Here is a 16994-nt window from a genome sequence, read left to right on the forward strand (position 1 = left end):
TTTAATCGTGAACTGTTCCCCTAGTGCCCTCCCTAGTACCACGGCAGAGTAATACATCACTGAGAATTCTCATCAGGGGTTGTAACTGCTCATTTTGTTCCTGCTCGTTCTACGTCAACTGTTCCCCATTTGTCTTTTCTTTGACTTGTAAAATACACACAGACTGAATGGAGTAACATCACTTAGACAAGTTTAAAATAAAATGTTTATTAAAATAGACCAAACATCCATATCAAGGCAATACAGGCAACATTTATATGAAACTGCTAAATTATTTTTTTTATTAATTTTAGTGCTGAAATGAAACCAGCAGCACTTTTAAAGGGAAATCGCTTGGAAATTTTGCACATTGCACACATTCTCATGTGACTAGCTACCCACCTTTCCATAAGCTTGTAAGAGCAATGAGTAAAACACTTTAAAATACAAACTGGCAGAAAAATACATTTTTAATCATAACCTCTTGAAATGACAGGAGTAATTGCATCAAACAGCAGTAAGCAAGCAGGTTAAAAACATTAAATTTGACCCTGATGTACACAACACTATAATCCTCCCAGTTTCCTCAGAATCCTGCCACTCAACTCAAACTGATTTTGATGATATCAGACAAACTCTGGCTCACTGTCCCTGTTTCTGGTCAGGGGTAATTTCTTTCCACACAGACGTGCGAGTGGAAGCCCTGACAGGCTCAATACGGGGGAACATGGGTAGTTGTTGTTGGACTGGTTCACGTTGAGCTCAGCCAAAGAGGCACTCAGCTCCTCCTCCTGCTCTGCCCCAGTCTCGTCGTCTGGTGGCCCGCTGTCTGGCAGTGCGGGGGGCTCCACTCCCTCTGGGTTGTCGGGGTCCTGGTCTGCCTCTTGTTCTGCCTCTTGTTCTGGGTCGGTTTGGGTTACAGACTGACTCGACAGGTCCAGACTGTCCCTGTAGCTCAGCTGGTCGTCGTCCATGCTCACCTCGCTCTCCTGCTTCTGCAGTCTGCGGGAGTGCCTCTGGCCGTTCTCGTCCACCTCAGAATCAGAGTCGGGAAGCTGTTCACTGGACCCCAGAGAGCCTAAAGAGCTCCCTGAATGGAGATAAAGAGGCCAGTGGTTACACATGGATAGACAATTTTACATTACATTTTACAATTTTTAGAAGTTATAAATGTGTATTGTGCCTACTTTAAAACAACATGAACTCAATGAAAACTACACGAACATGAGGGAACTTCTTATGATTTAAGGGAAGTTAGTTCATTTACATTTATATCAGTATTAGGTAACCAAGGTGTTATACAACTTACCACATCCCTCCTCCATCTTGTCGGACTCTGGTTTATTCTGCTCCTCTCTGCCTCCATCCTCCTCTCCATCAGCAGAGCTCTCCACCTTATCATCTGCAATACTCTCCTGAACCAGCAGGGGGAGGAAAAGAGAATTATGTGAGAGGTCTTTGACTTCTGTTAACAAACATGCAAATCAGGAGGGAAGAGTGGTTTGTAGGTCCCAACTCTGGATGAGGAAATGGATTTGCTGACATTTGACTACTTCTGTTGGTTTTTGTTTACCTCTTCTTGAGTTACATCAGATTTTGTTCATGCTCATAAATTATTGGCAGCTTCTCTGTAAGACCATTGTTCATTCAGTAAAAACAGGCTGCCCTTTCTCTGTGGTAAACTAACATTTGCTAAAGGAGGACTCCTGAGGGTCTTATAAGTTCTCTCTTCAACTTCGTATACCATCTTGGTTTGGCATGTTAGCCTGCTAACAATTGCTAATGAGTATATTGGTCATAAATCCTATACATAAAAAAAAAAAAAGAAAAAAGGTTGAAGGACAAATTTTAGCCGGTTTGTACACAGGCTGGAAAGTTTGGAAAATGCCCTTGAATTAAGTTTTCAAAGTTAGGAAAATGCTGGAATTCAAATATACTCCTACAATGGCATCATCTGTACAGCAGTCTAGCTCAGTTCAACTGAATGATATGTTATGCTGCAATGCAAAGAAGAAACAAGCCTATATTTATCTTTGGCGTCATAAATCTACAGGATCATTGTCTATTCATTCATTGCCTTCATATTTCAGATAAAAAGTGCCCTACAGTTTATTGCAGTGGGCAATAAACTATACAAATACATAATCGGAGAGAAAAATCCTGTGGAATCGTACCTGCTGAGTGGAGGTGGAAGCAGTGCGGCTTGTTTTGTGGGTCTGAGAGGTTTTGGACTGGAAGATGGATGAATAGAAGACGATAAGGGCCTCCACGATGCGGGCCTGGTGGGGGTAATCAACCAGAGAGGACAGGGATATCGTAGCCCCGGTCGGACGGGGACGCATCAGGGAGGGACCAAACACAATCCCCAAGTTACTGGGACTCATCTTGTTATCGTCCTCGAGCTCTGCGATCCTGGCAGGATGAAGATAGGTGAAGGATGAATAAATAAATTAGTTAACAACGAGCCTGGTCTTTAATTTTCCTGACGTTTTTTAAATTTCTCTAAATACCCACCTCCGGAGGTGGCGAATGATGTATCGCAGCGTAGCGATGTTCGCCTTGGGCAGGTCCTTCAGAAGCTCCTTCAGCTTGTCCACCAGGACCAGGATCTCTGGGTCGGTGTCAGGGCCCAGATCCACCAGCTCTGGGCTCTTGCCCACTGACGGGTTAGTACTGTTCGACTCGGCCTCCTCAGCTTCTGGGGTTTCTGCTTCACTCTGCAGACTCTCCTTGGCCAAACCCATCAGGCTGTTGTACAGGCGGAACGGCATGATGGGCTCTGGCAGCTGAGGGTGACGGAGACAGGAAAGGAACAGGGCGTTAAGCAAGGACACATATGGAGGAACAAGAGAGAACATTTTTTTAATTATGAGAAATTACATTTAACTAGATAATTAAAAGAAGGATTGTGAGAACACACAAATAAATGTTTTATTATATCTTAATAAATAAATAAATAAATAAAAATCAGGTGTAGTTGTTCACTCTATGATTCCAGGGGCCATGAAACACTTAAGCATGCCGAGTTGTACTCTTGCACGTGCTGGCTTGTATGTGTACCTGTCTCAGGTAAAGCTTGAGGACGTTGCTAATGTCATGCGGTGAACACTGGGACAGCTCTACTAGCTCCTTGCCGTTCTCGAAGGCCTGACAAAGCTTCTCCACACGAGTCTTCACCCCGTTCACCCTGTAGATGCCCTGCGAGGAAGAAGCACACAGTTTAAATACTTCTGTCAGATTCAGATATCCAACACTTACTCTGAAATACGCTTTCTCACCTTCATCTTGAGCGCCCGTCTCTCTATCTCAGAGATACACTTGGTGATGATGAAGGGGATGCCGTCACTGGCACAGCTGGCTACCTGAGAGAACTCCCTGCCGAACAGCTGCAGACGGCCCTGCAGCTTCTTATGGCCGCACTGGATGGCCAGAGTCTCCAGACAGCGTTTGTGACACGCCAGGAAACACTGAGAACAGAGAAGAAGGTGTTGAACCCGGTCTAATCATCAATAAGATAACATCTGTATCCTGAAGGACTTCTCACCTCCTCACACTCAGCCCCCTGGAAGTAAACGTAGCTGTCACACTCGCGGCACTTCGAAGGAGTCCGTAGCTTCCTCAGTCGGTGGGTCTGCGCCGCCTTAGACAAGCCGATGTTACGGAAAGGTCTGGTGGACACCACCACATCAGGATCCATGCCGTTGATATCTGAAGACAAAGACCCACGTCACACACACTCCAGGAAACTAATACTACAATAATACATTTGTACAAATAAGACAGAACAGAGGAAAATCTGAACTCTTACTTTGACTTTCAAATGACGTCACATTCCCGTCTTTCTCATCTGCATCCTCATTGGACGACATTGTTCCAGTGGATGACGTCCGAGCAATCTTACTGATGTCACCTGGGATTTACATATGGTTTTAATCTGCGCTCTCATGTACAAAAAAAACTCACACTTACTCTTTAAGTGGCCAAGGGGGAAAAAAAAACAACTATGAAATTCCCCTTTATGGTAATTCACAAATGAGATATGCTTCTGTGAATCTGTTACACCAAGAACAAAATGCATATACTCACTTGTGCTGGCAGAAGGAGACTCCAGGCCTCCCTCACCTCCAACACTGTCATCGCTCACTGTTGAACCCCATGACTTGTGGCCCTGCCCTGAGGATAGCAAGGTGACAATGATATAAGAATAGTCAGTATGAGGAGGATAATGGGTTTAATGGCTATTTAGCCAGCTTTCATTTTAGATTGGTTACTTAAAACCATCAAAGCTTGGCTTAAAAGAACATGTGGTTGTTATCCTAACACCCGGAGCAGCAGCAGGAGACACTTACTCTTGCGTTGAGTCTCAGTTTCTCTGTTGTCTCCAGTTGCTGTGTCCACACTGGTGGCAGGGCTGTCTGTGTGGCTCGTCGGCTCTGTGTTGAAACTGTCATTCCTTGGTCTGTGGCCATGGCTGCAACAAAGTGGAATTATAACACATTTCATTTATTTATTTTATATTCATATATTTTTAATCTAAATCTAATTGAATTAAATCCTGCAAGTACTCGACCAATCAGATATATTCCCCACTGAAAGCCCCAACCCCCAAAGCTCCTGTACTTTTGGAAAGCAGCCGGTTCTTTTTAGGTGGTAAATTAATGTCCGTGGAAATCATTTTAGTTCCTGGTCCCTGTGGTGGAAACTTCCTTTGACGGAAACATAGCTAACATCTGCCAACCAGCACCCTCTAGAGCTCTCTAATTAACGTGTTGTGTCTCGTTTGTTAACTCTGTGCAAAAAAGTAAAGTGTAGAAACATCAGGTTGTGATTCAATGGGGAACATGTGTTAAACTATTTATTGGCCGGCAAAATGAGTTTGTTGTCCTTTTGTGGGGTTGCCAGGCAACCAGCAGTAACACTCCAGAGACATTGTTGTCGATATCGCATGTTAATTTATAACTTTTAGAGTTGGGGATTTTGTTACCTTTTGGACAGAGCTAGCCTAAGGTTTCCTATCTGTTTCCAGTGTTCTGTTTCTAAGCTAAGCCAACGGGCTGCTGACTTATAGTGTACGGACACACAGTAAGAGCGGCATTAATCATTTCATCTAACCCTCAGCAACAAGGCAAATATGTGTATTTCCAAATGTTGAGCTTTTTCTTTAAGGTTTTCGATTAAAAACCTAGATAATTGTTGCTCTGACTGAAGCTCTTACTGTGACGATGAACTGGAGGGACAGTAGTTCTCAAATGTGTAGTGAACATTCGGCTGCTCTGGCAACTGCAGGTCTCGCACGTGGGCGGCGTACTGCTGTCCTGGATCATACAGCTTACTGCTCTCACACAGAGTCTGGTAGTGGACCGGCAGGGCCACCGTCTGCATGTGCATGAGCTGGTAGTATGAGATGGTCGCCTGATGGAGGAAGTAATACAACATCAAGTGTCAGGAAAGAGCTTATGTTTGACACCATCGCAATAAGGTCTATGACATGTTTGTGTGTGTGTGTGTGTTCTGACCGAGCGGAGGGTCTGGTCACTCTGTTTGACGACGTCCTGCAGCTGTCTCAGCACTGTGACCTTTGTGTGCTCCAGCTCCAGCTGCTGAGTGGTGGCGTCTGCTATACACGTCCGGTAGGTGGCCTCCGCCTCGTCTGCCTGCACGCACAAATTTTAAATGCTCTTACTGTGTTCTGTTTTAATCTGACAGATTAGTACACAGATATATGAAGTGTCAGTTGTGATATTGTGGCAGCCAGATAAACGAAATTTCAGGTTCCACGTGACCACATGTCACTGTGATAAAGGTCTGAAACAACAGATAAAATACAGTTAAGGATAAGAACCTTGTTGCGAGTTTCCTCTTCTAATCGTTTCTTCTTCTCCACAGACTTCGCTGTAGATCCTCCTCCTTCCTCCTCAGCTCTGCACGCTGCCGTTTTGGCCTTGTCATACTCCTCGCAGCGGACCATGAAGGCTTGCTTGGCTTTGCGCAGGTTCGTCTCACACTCAATCTATACAGAGAAATAATTCCATATCTCTACTTAAATGAGATACTCTAACAGTATCTGTGCTCACATATACAAAATAAAGAGAACGTACCAGTTTTCTCTTCGCTCGAATCCAGTGTTCCTTGATCTCCTTACGTCTTTTTTCATGCTCCTGTCGACGCTGCAACAGAGGCTGCAGACACACACATGCACAGATCAACACCAGCCGCCATGAGTGGCTGTCGCAGAAGTTTATTGCAAAAATTTCTCACCTGTTTACAACCAAAAAAAACCACTACTGATGGAAAAGTGTAAGCAATTTCATCTTTGAATTACAGTACTGAAGCAATGATGAATATAAATCATTCCTGCCTTTTTATGGCCCAAAACTGTTTCAGTAGTTGAACTTCTTACATGTAGTTCACTACTCCCCAACACTGAATTCATGTTGCAACAAACCTCAGTGAAGTTTACCTGGATGAAGGTCTGGTTGTGCAGGGTGGTGGTGGCCTGCTGCAGCCCAACGCTCTGCTCCTGGTCCTGCTCCAGAGCCAGAGAGTAGATGGAGTAGAGGGGCATGTGGGGCTGGAGGGAGCGAGCACAAACGCACAAAGATAAGGTTTGATAGCCAACATAAACAGAGGGTTTAAGTTCATCCTAGTTTTAAATACATTCAATATCACAGATAATCAGTGAGGAGGGGGAAAAAATGAGGTTTACATGTGTGATACTGTGTTTGGAGGACTGGTATAATCTCTGGAGGCCTTTGGAGAACTCAGTCTCTGGTAAAAACAGAAGAAAAGAAATCATTAATAGCTTAATGGAAAGGACAGTGTGTTAACAAGTGGCTCACTTACTAGGGCTGCTTGATGTGTTGGGCATCTTAATCATTGGTTAATTTATATCTAGTCACGAGTTATCATTTAGCTCATGAAATGTCAACAAAATACCAACAGAAATGGGAGAGGGACCTGGAGATATCTGATGGTTAAAAAATGGGCTACATTCTACAGAATGCAACATATCTGTATCTGAATACCCCGCCCCCTTTTTTTTTTTAATCTTAAAATACACCACCAATAAAAAGAAAATGACTCAAATCTTCACATTTTTTAAGCTGTAATCAAGTCTTTTTTTGGTGCATAAGTAACATTCTTATCAATTAATTTCCTGCCGATTGGAAATACCTTCGGCGCTCCCACTCACCCAGCGAGGTTCTCTTCTCCACGTAGGTCATCAGGTCCTTCATGTACTTGGAAATGGTTTTGGCATAGAGCAGAGCCGAGTCCACCCCTCCTTCGCTGCGTTGGAGGATCACATCCACTTCCTCAACTCTGCCTGCACGTCAACACACAAACACAGGTCACTACACAGGAACAAGCACTATTTGTTGCTATGGCAACATAAAAGGTTATTCCCAAATATGATTTGAGAGGCAAATGTTTGCAGCGAGGTGTGAAGATTCTGTGAAGATCTCAAAACATCCTGTGTTTTATTTTGGTGAAAACTAATTTGTCACTGCTTTTAATAAAGTTATTTCCAATTCGGTTGTCTGTTTTCCTGGTTTGCTAGGATACAGACAGAGTTTCTGCAGCTGGCACTAAGTCGTTCAACCGAGCAGCTGTCACTTGTGTCCTGGATCACTACTTTCTAATGTAAATGAAAAAACATGATGAAAAAGTAGCTTTTTGACAAGACAAAACAAGAGTGAATCGAAGGACAGGAAGTGCAGAAATATCACAAATGGCAGCGCTTAGGGACCGAAAACAAGACAACTCAAGCCACAGAGTGTGAGTGAGCAGGTGAGCAGCTGTTTGCCTACCCATGTCCTGGAAGTCGCTCCTGAACGCTCCACCGTCCGATCCGTGGCCCGACGCGGTGTACAAGTTCTCCATCGACTACAGAGCACAAAGATGATTCATTACTGACAAACACAGATCAATGCTCATCAACGACAGAGGGAGTTTTCTTTTTCCTCCTTCACTGGAATATGGGGGGGAGAACTTTATGTACGGTGACGTTAGATTCGATGTAGTTTCTGACCGTCTGTGTGAGATAATCCTGCCGTTTTTAAACAGTGATGAACTCACCCTGCTCTTCTCAGTGGGCAGCAGGGAGAGCAACGTGCTGCTGTCCACCTCTCCCATCAGCAGTTCAGACACACTGAGGAGAAACACAACAAACACACCTTCACATAGAGATAAAGAAGTATAATGTGGAGAACATTGCAACATAACAGAGGATTAATTTCAGCTAATAATAATATGGTAATTAGTAATTTTGACCTCCAAGAAATTGACATATTGTTACCAAAATATAAACATATTATTACTAAATATCTTTGCCTAGTCGTTATCTTAAACTGGCAATAGACAAGTGTTTTGCTTTAACGTGTAATTTTTAAGTAAATGTGGATTGCACAGTGTAATGGATATGGAATAATGAAACCATCAGTGTTTGGACTTGTTTGCAATCACTATACAAATTTGTCTGCCACCGTTTGAATAAAATCACGTCCAATTGTCCTCTGTTGTTGTTTTTAGCAACTTTGAGGAAAACAGCAACAATCCAGTCATCTTTACAACAGAGGCGCCAACAACAATACCACTTGAAAACGCTCGTTTCCCCCAACATTACCCTTAATATGTGGCCTTGTATGACCCTGATATATAAATATCATTCCGATATTACCCAGTTGTTACTTTGGTATTACTTATTACCTCTTTAATATCAAGCTATTACCTTGTTATTAGCAAGCTATAATGTAAAAATAATTATTTTCTTTCTTTTTCTATCTCTCCTTCTTATCACATCTCTCACTCTGATTAATTATGCGACTTGTTTACCAAAATTAAAGCTCGACAAAAACAAGTGGCAGCTTCATCTTGGTATTTTTCTGTTCACGCCAGAAAAGGAGTCAAACAGAGGAAGAGGGGAGGAGAGAATGAGGAAACGGACTCATCAGGCAGATCTCAACTGTCTCTGCCAGCTCACTTCCTCCTCAAGCTCTGTGACAGCTGTCTAAACCCTGAAATGGCACAGACTAGCATGTGATACACTGCTGGTGCAATATACTTCAATTATACACACAATACTTACACATTTCTCTACACTAGCTTTACTTTTAATCATAAAAAGATATTATTCTTAAAGATTGAGAAAAAAACTTTAACTTTGGAAAAACGGATTTAATTAGCGAGAATTGGATTTGACATATTTCAGTTAGTTTGGTCTCTGTTCCTCACACGCCTCAAATCAAAAGAGAAACTTTCTTGTAATTTATAGCCTCCCTGATTTGTAACAATCTGTTCATTTCGCAGCCAGGTAGTCAACAGCAAGTTTTTCAAGTTTTGGTTTTGTGTCATACGGTTGAAGAAAAAAAAACCCACTTCCTGTTTTCAGCTCTGCCTCATGCAAATGTGTCACCACCGCTGCACTTCTCTCTCCAATTCCCAACAACAGACAACTTTACACACATTAACACACACACACATTAACACACACACACACAGACACACACACAGAACCTGATTCCTCTGTCTGTAAAAGAGGTGACAACTGCTTTGACACCATCATAGCTACACTGGTCCCTAAATCCCGTTTTTTAAAAACAGTATTTGTAGCAATCACGACACCAATGCCAGCAGTAATCACCACAGGGTTACTTTAGGTGTCCCAGATACTCACTTGCTGCTAAAAGCGACTGCGATGGTTTCAATCGCTTTCTCAAAGTCCATTTTATCTGCCTCGTTACACGCCTCATAGTGGAAACCTGAAAAAATCACAACCATGCTTGTGTTTAAGTGTACACACCTGCACAACTGTTACATCAAACTGTACACGTGAAATAAACTGTTTTAAAGGATTAAATTGTATGTTGCTGAAGGTTCCTCCGCACGGCTGACTGACCTTTGACCTTGGATATGAGCTTGCCGGCAGCAGTGAGGATCTCCACCGTGTTGAGCAGAGGGTAAGTGTTGATGACCTGACGCAGCACCCGCAGGACCTCCCCCAAACACTCGTGAGCCACCGGCCGCTGACTCTCCTTCTTTCCTGGAGAGAGGGAAGGAGGAAGATGTGGTTGGACGAGGAAAACATATTCACACAGTAAGAACTGAAGAGGCTATAAAAAATGACCACAACACTGGTTCTAGGGCTGCTGCAAACGTTTATTCATTATAGATTCATCTATTAGTTGTTTGGTTTCTAAAGTGTCAGAAATGTTGTTCAGTGTTTCCAAAAGCCCAAGGTTACGTCCTCAAATGTCTTGTTTGTCCACAACCCAAAGATGTTTACTTTACTGTCACATAGGAGAAAAGAAATCAGAAAATATTCATATTAAAAAAGTTGGAATTAAATCATTGAGCTCATCATTACCAAAAGTTGGCGATTAATTTAATTTGTACTGTTCTTGTTTAAACTGATAACGATTTGTCCGGAAACCATTTTATTTTATTTGATTCCAGCTTGTTTCAGAGAGGCAACCAATCACCGGGCGGATTTTATGATCTTCACACAGATAAAGCGTTTCCAGTCTTTATGCTAAGCTAAGCTAAGCGGCCACAGGCTTTTGCTTAAAATTTACTGTATAGATACAAGAGAGGGGCTGCAGCTGATTGTTTTCATTATCGATTATTTTTTATGAAATGCCAGAAAATGTTGAAAAATGCTCTAAAGCGACGTCTTCAAATTGCTTCTTTTGTCCAACCAACAGTCCAAGACCCAAATACTCCTCATTTAGAATAAAATAGGATAGAAAAGCAGCTAATCTTTACATTTAAAATCTGAAAAAATGACTGAAATAATGAATCAATTACCAGTATCAATAACAGTTGGCCACTAATTTTCTTTTAATCAAAAATCGAGTTATCTACTAATCATTGCAGCTCTATGTGAGAGTGGTATTGATCTTCTCAGCTAACACTCTGCAAGACAAGAGCAAACAAGCCCATCTCCAAAAATGTGTAGAACTATTCCTTTAAGTCTCGCAGACAGGACAGAGATAATGGGGGGTAGTCAGTGTCAGACAGGTTGGGTCGAGGTTCACAGTGTCAACTCGTCTGCTTTGAGGTCAGTGGTGACACATTTGCTGCCTGCATCCTCATTTCCCCCTTACACAGACACAGACACACACACACATACACATACACATATACGCACACGGACTGGTTTCGTTCACTTTAACAGTCTAATGTCGCAACTTGTGTGTATCATTTTTCCAAACAACGCAGCACCTCAGGGAGGAGGCCAGAGGGCAGCCGATCGTCCGTCCTCCCACGTTCTGTCTGAATATGTGTGTCAGAGTGTCGCAGCAGCAGCAGCAGACAATAAGAACTGAGTGACCTGATCGTTGTGCCAGAGAGGATGTGGTCTTTGCTATTGTTTTGCAAGATTAGAAACTAATTCGGGTGCAGTGCTACATCTGCTTTCTGTGGCTGGTGAAAACAAATCATTGACTGTATGAAAATGTTTGATGTTAAGAAAATAAAACAGGACGCAACAACCACGAGGAGATCAGAAGGCGTGACGCGGATGAAGCTCTGATTGTAATGCTGATTACGGAGAGGACGCGTCCCGTCACGCCGCTGCAGCCGGCCTATCGCAGGAGGAAGTGTGGACGAGGCCGCTCTGTCAGACGCTATCCATCATGGCTTCCTGTTTAAAGAGCTCACTCTGGGTGGAGAACATGACGGAACAGAGCCAGATTACAGGAGACAGAAAGACACACAAACAAACCTCTCATCAGAAACCAACTTTAATGACTCCTGAAACACCGGTCCTTTTTTGGCCTGTTTGTTTAGCAGGTGAAATCACCTCTGAAGGGGTGGTGTTCACTCCACGTACAGGTGTTCTGCCATTTTAGGCCTCGCTGCATCGCGCAACAGGGGAAGAGTGTGTGTGAGGCTGCAGTAAACAAGAAGCTGGCTTCCTGCTGGAGACAAGAGTGCGGTCGACTCTGTGGGCGCAGCGGAAACGCAGCCCTTCATTTGGAGAGAGGACGCGCACAGCCGCTTGTTAGCGTGCTTGTGCACCGTTGCTCCGCCCTTTTCCCCTCCCCCCCCCACACCCCACACACTCAGACACACAACGCACATGTGCCTGAGAACAGGACTGATGCAAGATTGACTTATGTGGATGCCTCGCATCCGCTTCATGCAAGTCAAAATGGACTGGAGCGTGCAAGGCAAAGGGAAGGAGGACCAAACCAAACAGTATTGTTCTGCCTGCATACTAACGTACGTACACAACACAGTGATGAAAATCATAACTGCCGCATTTTGTTTCCACAGTGGTGTAAACAATCATCATTCATGTTGAGCCAACGCATGTCCTCAATCACGTCTCTCTGCCTTGTAATCGAAAACAGAACTCAGTCTGTCTGTCGGTGTGTTTACCTTCAGCCAGCACCACATCCTTCAGTTTCTCCACGGCCTCGGCGAAGCGAGCCACGTCCCTCAGCAGGGCCGGGATGTCCTCGACCTCGATGGCTGTGCTCTCTGGACCTTCAGACGGAGTAGTTGGGGTCAGAGCCCCTTTCCCCTGGCCTTTAGTGAACACCCATGACTGGAGTGGGAATCCTGAAGAGACACAGGGAGCAAATGAAGTGTTAAAGTCATATATCGAGCACAAATGTCAAACATTTTTCATTTCCAAATTCTTGAAGTGATAGTTGAGAAATACACTACCAGTTCTTGGCCCCGAGTTATCACCCAACCTCTCCACCTCTCATATCTGTCAGTTAAATATGGTATAGGGCTACAGCCTTAGTATAGTTTAGCACAACAACTGGAAACAACTGGAGACGGGAAGCCTGGTTCTGTCCAAAAAAAACAAAATCAACCTCCCAGCACCTCTAAAGTTTACTGAGAAAGACTTTATATCATGCTCGTTTCACCTGCACAAAAAGAAAAAGTGTAAAATCAACAAGTTGCAGTTTGATGGGGGTTATGTGCTGGACTGTTTCTTAATCAGAACCAGTAACTTCCTGTAATCTGTTGATTGCCTCACAACTGCCTCCAATCAAGAAACAGTCCAGCACGTCACCCGCTGTAAAACTGTCAACTGTTGTTATCCACTTCACTTTTTGAACAATTAAAATAATAAAACCAGATATAACGTGTAACTACGTGAGCTTTAAGGTGCTGGTTAGCAAATTTTTTTTTACCTTTAGCCAAGCCAGGCTAACTGTTTCCCCCATGTTTTCAGTCCTTTTGCTAGGCTAAGCTAACCGGCTGCTGGCAGAAGCTTCATAAGGAACAGACAGTCATGAGTATTGGTTTTGATCCTCTTATTCTCCACCAAAAAGTGAACTAGCGTGTCAAAATATTCCTTTAAATGTGATGTTTTCCCGCTTTTCTCGGTTTTATACGATTGTGAATTGAATATCTTTGAATTTGAGACCAATCAAACCATTTTTAAGACATCGCCTCGGCTTCAGTGATGGGGACTATTCCCTTTTTTTTTTTTGGGACAGTTTTAAGACTAATGAATAATCAAAAAAACAATCACTAATGGAAACAATCATTAGTTGCAGCCCTGCTACAGATAATAATTTTTAATAGCTCAAACTTTAACGCACAAGGTTAATTTGAAATGCAGGTGACAGTCTCTTTAAACTACCAAAAACACAAACTACTATTTAGGGTGGAGTGTTGAGAATGAGCTCAGGAGTCTCACAGCCTGAGCAGAGAAGCTGCTCTGTAGACTGATGGGACGGCAGCGGATACTTCTGTATCTTTTGCCGGACGGCAGCAAGCGAGATTTTGCTTTCCGTTTCTGTTTCACCGCAGATGTGAATGCGGCGCACAGCGGGCCGGAACAAGATCACATTTGAGCAGATTTCATTAACTCAGCAGGTGATGAACGGTTACCTGCAGCACTGGCGTGTCTGCTCAGCGCTGTCGGCCTCTTCAGAGTGGCCACAGGGGACGGGCAGCCCACCCCTTGCAGGGCCGCCAGCTTGCTGTGCTGGGGGCTGGGGGTGCCGGGGCAGGACAGGGACGGGTCCTGGAGCCCGGCGGAGCTCGGGGTGAGGGTTGAAGAGGAGGAGGAAGATGAGATGGGGGAAGAGGAGAGGGTGATGTCGCCCGCATCTTTGCGAGGCTGCTCCTGCAGGATGGACAGCTGAGAGAGGAGAGAAAAGGTCAAGACGATCACATGATGTGACTTTCAGAGGCATGAGGGTGCCAGCACGTCTCTTCTCTGCCTTCGTGGCCTGACACCCAGCAGCGCTGTTGTTGGTAAACACACATATGAAGACTTTCACAAGATCCTGTGCCGAGTTGTGTAACACTTCCTGACTCCAAGCAGTTGACGGGTGTGGCAAACCGAGCAGAGTGTAGATTAGAAACACAGAAACACATTTATACTGTTTGGAATAAGAACAGTGATATCTACAGCAGTGGAAACAACCTTTTCTTTTGCCTACAAACTAACATAAAAAGTCACGGATATGTTTTTTTTTATTTTTTTTTTTAGCCTGGTTGATGCATCTCATCTCTTACTTGACTCAGACTCTAGTTCTGGGCCTGACATATCCAAGGAGCCCTACTCACCGATACAAAAAGTCCAAATATTTCACGAAGACGACACAGAAAAGCGTCCCTGCGTGTTTGCCATCTGTGGCACGCCAACGTACCTGCTTAAGCCATACGTTGTGCTTGTTGGGCAGTATGTCCAGCCTGTCCTTGCCTTTCGACTCGCCTCTCTTTACTCTCTGACTGGTAGAGTAAGGGTTGTAGCTACTTTTGCTACCACGTTTCAGCATGCTCCTTCCACCTACAGCCTCGTCCCCATTCTAACTTTGGGCACAATTTATCTTTTTCAAAGTGATCTAGCAAGAGTGCTCGAACTCACGTATGCCTGGGACTGCCACAGCTTTAGTGGTGGAGATGAGTCAGTGAGCAGCGAGGCAAACAACTGAACACTAATTTAAGTGACACTGCTGCATCATAATGAGTGTCTGAGGAGTTTCTACCAGTTTCACACCCTGACTTCTATCTGATGTTATAGTCCCCACACATGCAAACGCACAAGCACAGACACACACACACACACACACAATCACCCCCTTGTCCAGAGCCCTTCCTGCAGCCTGTCCCCTCCAGCCGAAGGTCATCCGACTGACACCACACACACACACACACACACTCACACACCACACACACACACACACACACAGCAGAAACCAGAAGTGATGCATGTACTCACAGACTGGGCGCTGCTCTGCGGCCCGGGGCTTCCTGCTCGGCTCTTCTTCGAGATGGATGGCGTCTTGATCAGTTCCCGTTTCTTCCTCGTGAACATCTTCAGGGTGCCTTTGCCGTCCATCCCGACCTCTTTGAGTTTCACGTACAGCCCCCCCACCCACCCCCCGACTCGCCACTTGGGTGCTCTGCCTCTCGCGCTCAGCAGCGGGTGCTCGGTGCCATCCAGGCCGACCTTCAGCCACGGCGAGTGTCTGTCTGTCTTCCTCCTGCCGCTGTCGCACATCGAGCCGCGCAGGCTCACTGACAGAGACACAGACAGCTCACCGCAAACTGTGCGCTCCCGGCATCCGCTGCGCTCCGCGCGCGCGTACGCGCAGTTTCCCTCAGGGGGAGGAGGAGGAGGGACACGCGGGTGAAACACCAGTCAGTCACACAGTTTTTTGAGGAAGATTAATGACTTTGATCTTAAATTAAACTCGAGCAACTCAAGCTGAAACTTTCTGATGAGCCCGAGCTCAGCTGAAATGAAGAAAGAAAAAAAGCTTCCACGCGCACACAAAAAAACTCTCGACACGCTCACATCCACGGTAATCAGTTGGTCCTGACGCACGTGCGTTTCCAACATGTGACCTGAAGCTTTTTCACGGTAGCCTTCCGCCTCCGCGTGCACCTGCTGCTGCCGCACACACATGACAACATGGAGATCATGCAGCTGCCGGTGCGTCTTATGCATCTGTCATGTTTGGATCGTTTTGGCTGTGTTGACGCATGTTTCATACATTTTGGCAAAGGTGTGTTATTTTTCTCTTTTAAATTACAACCTCAGCTCATATAATGCGTCTATAATACACTGTATATTACACACAGACAGCTAAAACTGATGTTCATATTATCTTCCATTAAAACCCATTAAAACTTTTTGTTTCATGCCACTGTCATCACAGCATCAAATCATGCAACCCATGTCACCAGGCTTATATTCTGTGACCCTGGATGAGTTTTTGTAACTTCTACTACTTTTCACTAGATAGTACAAATACATGCTATTTTCCATGGTGTCCTATAGGGCACATAATAATAAAACTTAACCCTCATGCAACCGATAAATACAGACAACGTTTAGTACAGAAAAAAAGTTCCATGTCAAAAACTACCATAAAAATACTATTTATTAAGTATATGTTTTTAAAAATAACAGTATTTAAAGGGTTAAAATCCTGAAAGTGGATGAATATTTTGTAGTTATTATCAGGACCCATGTTGGTTTAAAAATGTAACCCAGTGAAAGTTGAAAGTAATATTAATGTATAGTATTTTTATGGCAGTTGCATGAGGGTTAAGATCACGCAGCACAAAACGTGAGTCACTTACAGGAGGCAGGTTGAAGAAAAAACCTTGCGCATGCCTCTGATGTATATTTTTCTCTGCTTTCCATGGAGGAAAAAAAGACAACTGACTGATATCTAATTGTAAACCATTAACACTTGTCAATACCAATGAATTTATAGCAATCAATCATTTACTTCTACCTAAAATGTCTCCAAATGTGGTTTGAATTCTCCACTTTGAAATCAATAAATAAGTAAAATTCACACACCATAAATTAATTTCATAAAAGTTTCATTAGTAAAAATTAAAATCTTAGTGTCAAAAGTTAGAACAACCAGTGATGAAATGAACCAAATGAAGTGAAGTACTGTCCTTAAGTACTTTCAGGTACTTTACTTGAGTATTTCCTTGTTCTGCTACTTTACACTTCCTCTCCACTACATTTCTTTGATACATTTACGTTACTTTGCAGATTCTGATTATTCAGTGTT

At 43.8% G+C, this 16994-nt stretch overlaps 1 protein-coding gene across 1 annotated transcript; it reads right to left on the bottom strand.

The window, feature by feature from the left end:
• Positions 1 to 187: 187 nt before the first annotated feature.
• Positions 188 to 15577, bottom strand: arhgap45b (Rho GTPase activating protein 45b). The gene is made up of 24 exons (XM_073476245.1): positions 15176 to 15577; positions 13837 to 14089; positions 12361 to 12543; positions 9875 to 10018; positions 9653 to 9737; positions 8056 to 8128; positions 7788 to 7863; positions 7172 to 7303; positions 6686 to 6747; positions 6440 to 6550; positions 6078 to 6158; positions 5822 to 5989; positions 5496 to 5633; positions 5195 to 5391; positions 4329 to 4450; positions 4066 to 4152; positions 3788 to 3889; positions 3524 to 3687; positions 3258 to 3446; positions 3040 to 3177; positions 2494 to 2765; positions 2154 to 2391; positions 1289 to 1394; positions 188 to 1069 (listed from the first exon to the last, which is right to left on the bottom strand). Exons 1-24 carry the CDS (start codon positions 15455 to 15457, stop codon positions 606 to 608), a joined length of 3867 nt encoding a protein of 1288 aa, XP_073332346.1. The 5' UTR covers positions 15458 to 15577; the 3' UTR covers positions 188 to 605.
• Between the last annotated feature and the right edge of the window lie 1417 nt (positions 15578 to 16994).

Source organism: Pagrus major, chromosome 11 (genome assembly GCF_040436345.1).
Source record: "Pagrus major chromosome 11, Pma_NU_1.0".
Lineage (NCBI taxonomy): Eukaryota > Metazoa > Chordata > Actinopteri > Spariformes > Sparidae > Pagrus > Pagrus major.

Coding starts and splice junctions, on each gene's coding strand:
- arhgap45b (XM_073476245.1), bottom strand. CDS start 15,457: ATGTGCGACAGCGGCAGGAGGAAGACAGACAGACACTCGCCGTGGCTG. Junction 14,090..15,175: donor CGCAGAGCAGCGCCCAGTCT/GTGAGTACATGC, acceptor CTCCTCTCTCAG/CTGTCCATCCTGCAGGAGCA. Junction 9,738..9,874: donor GCTCATATCCAAGGTCAAAG/GTCAGTCAGCCG, acceptor TGATTTTTTCAG/GTTTCCACTATGAGGCGTGT.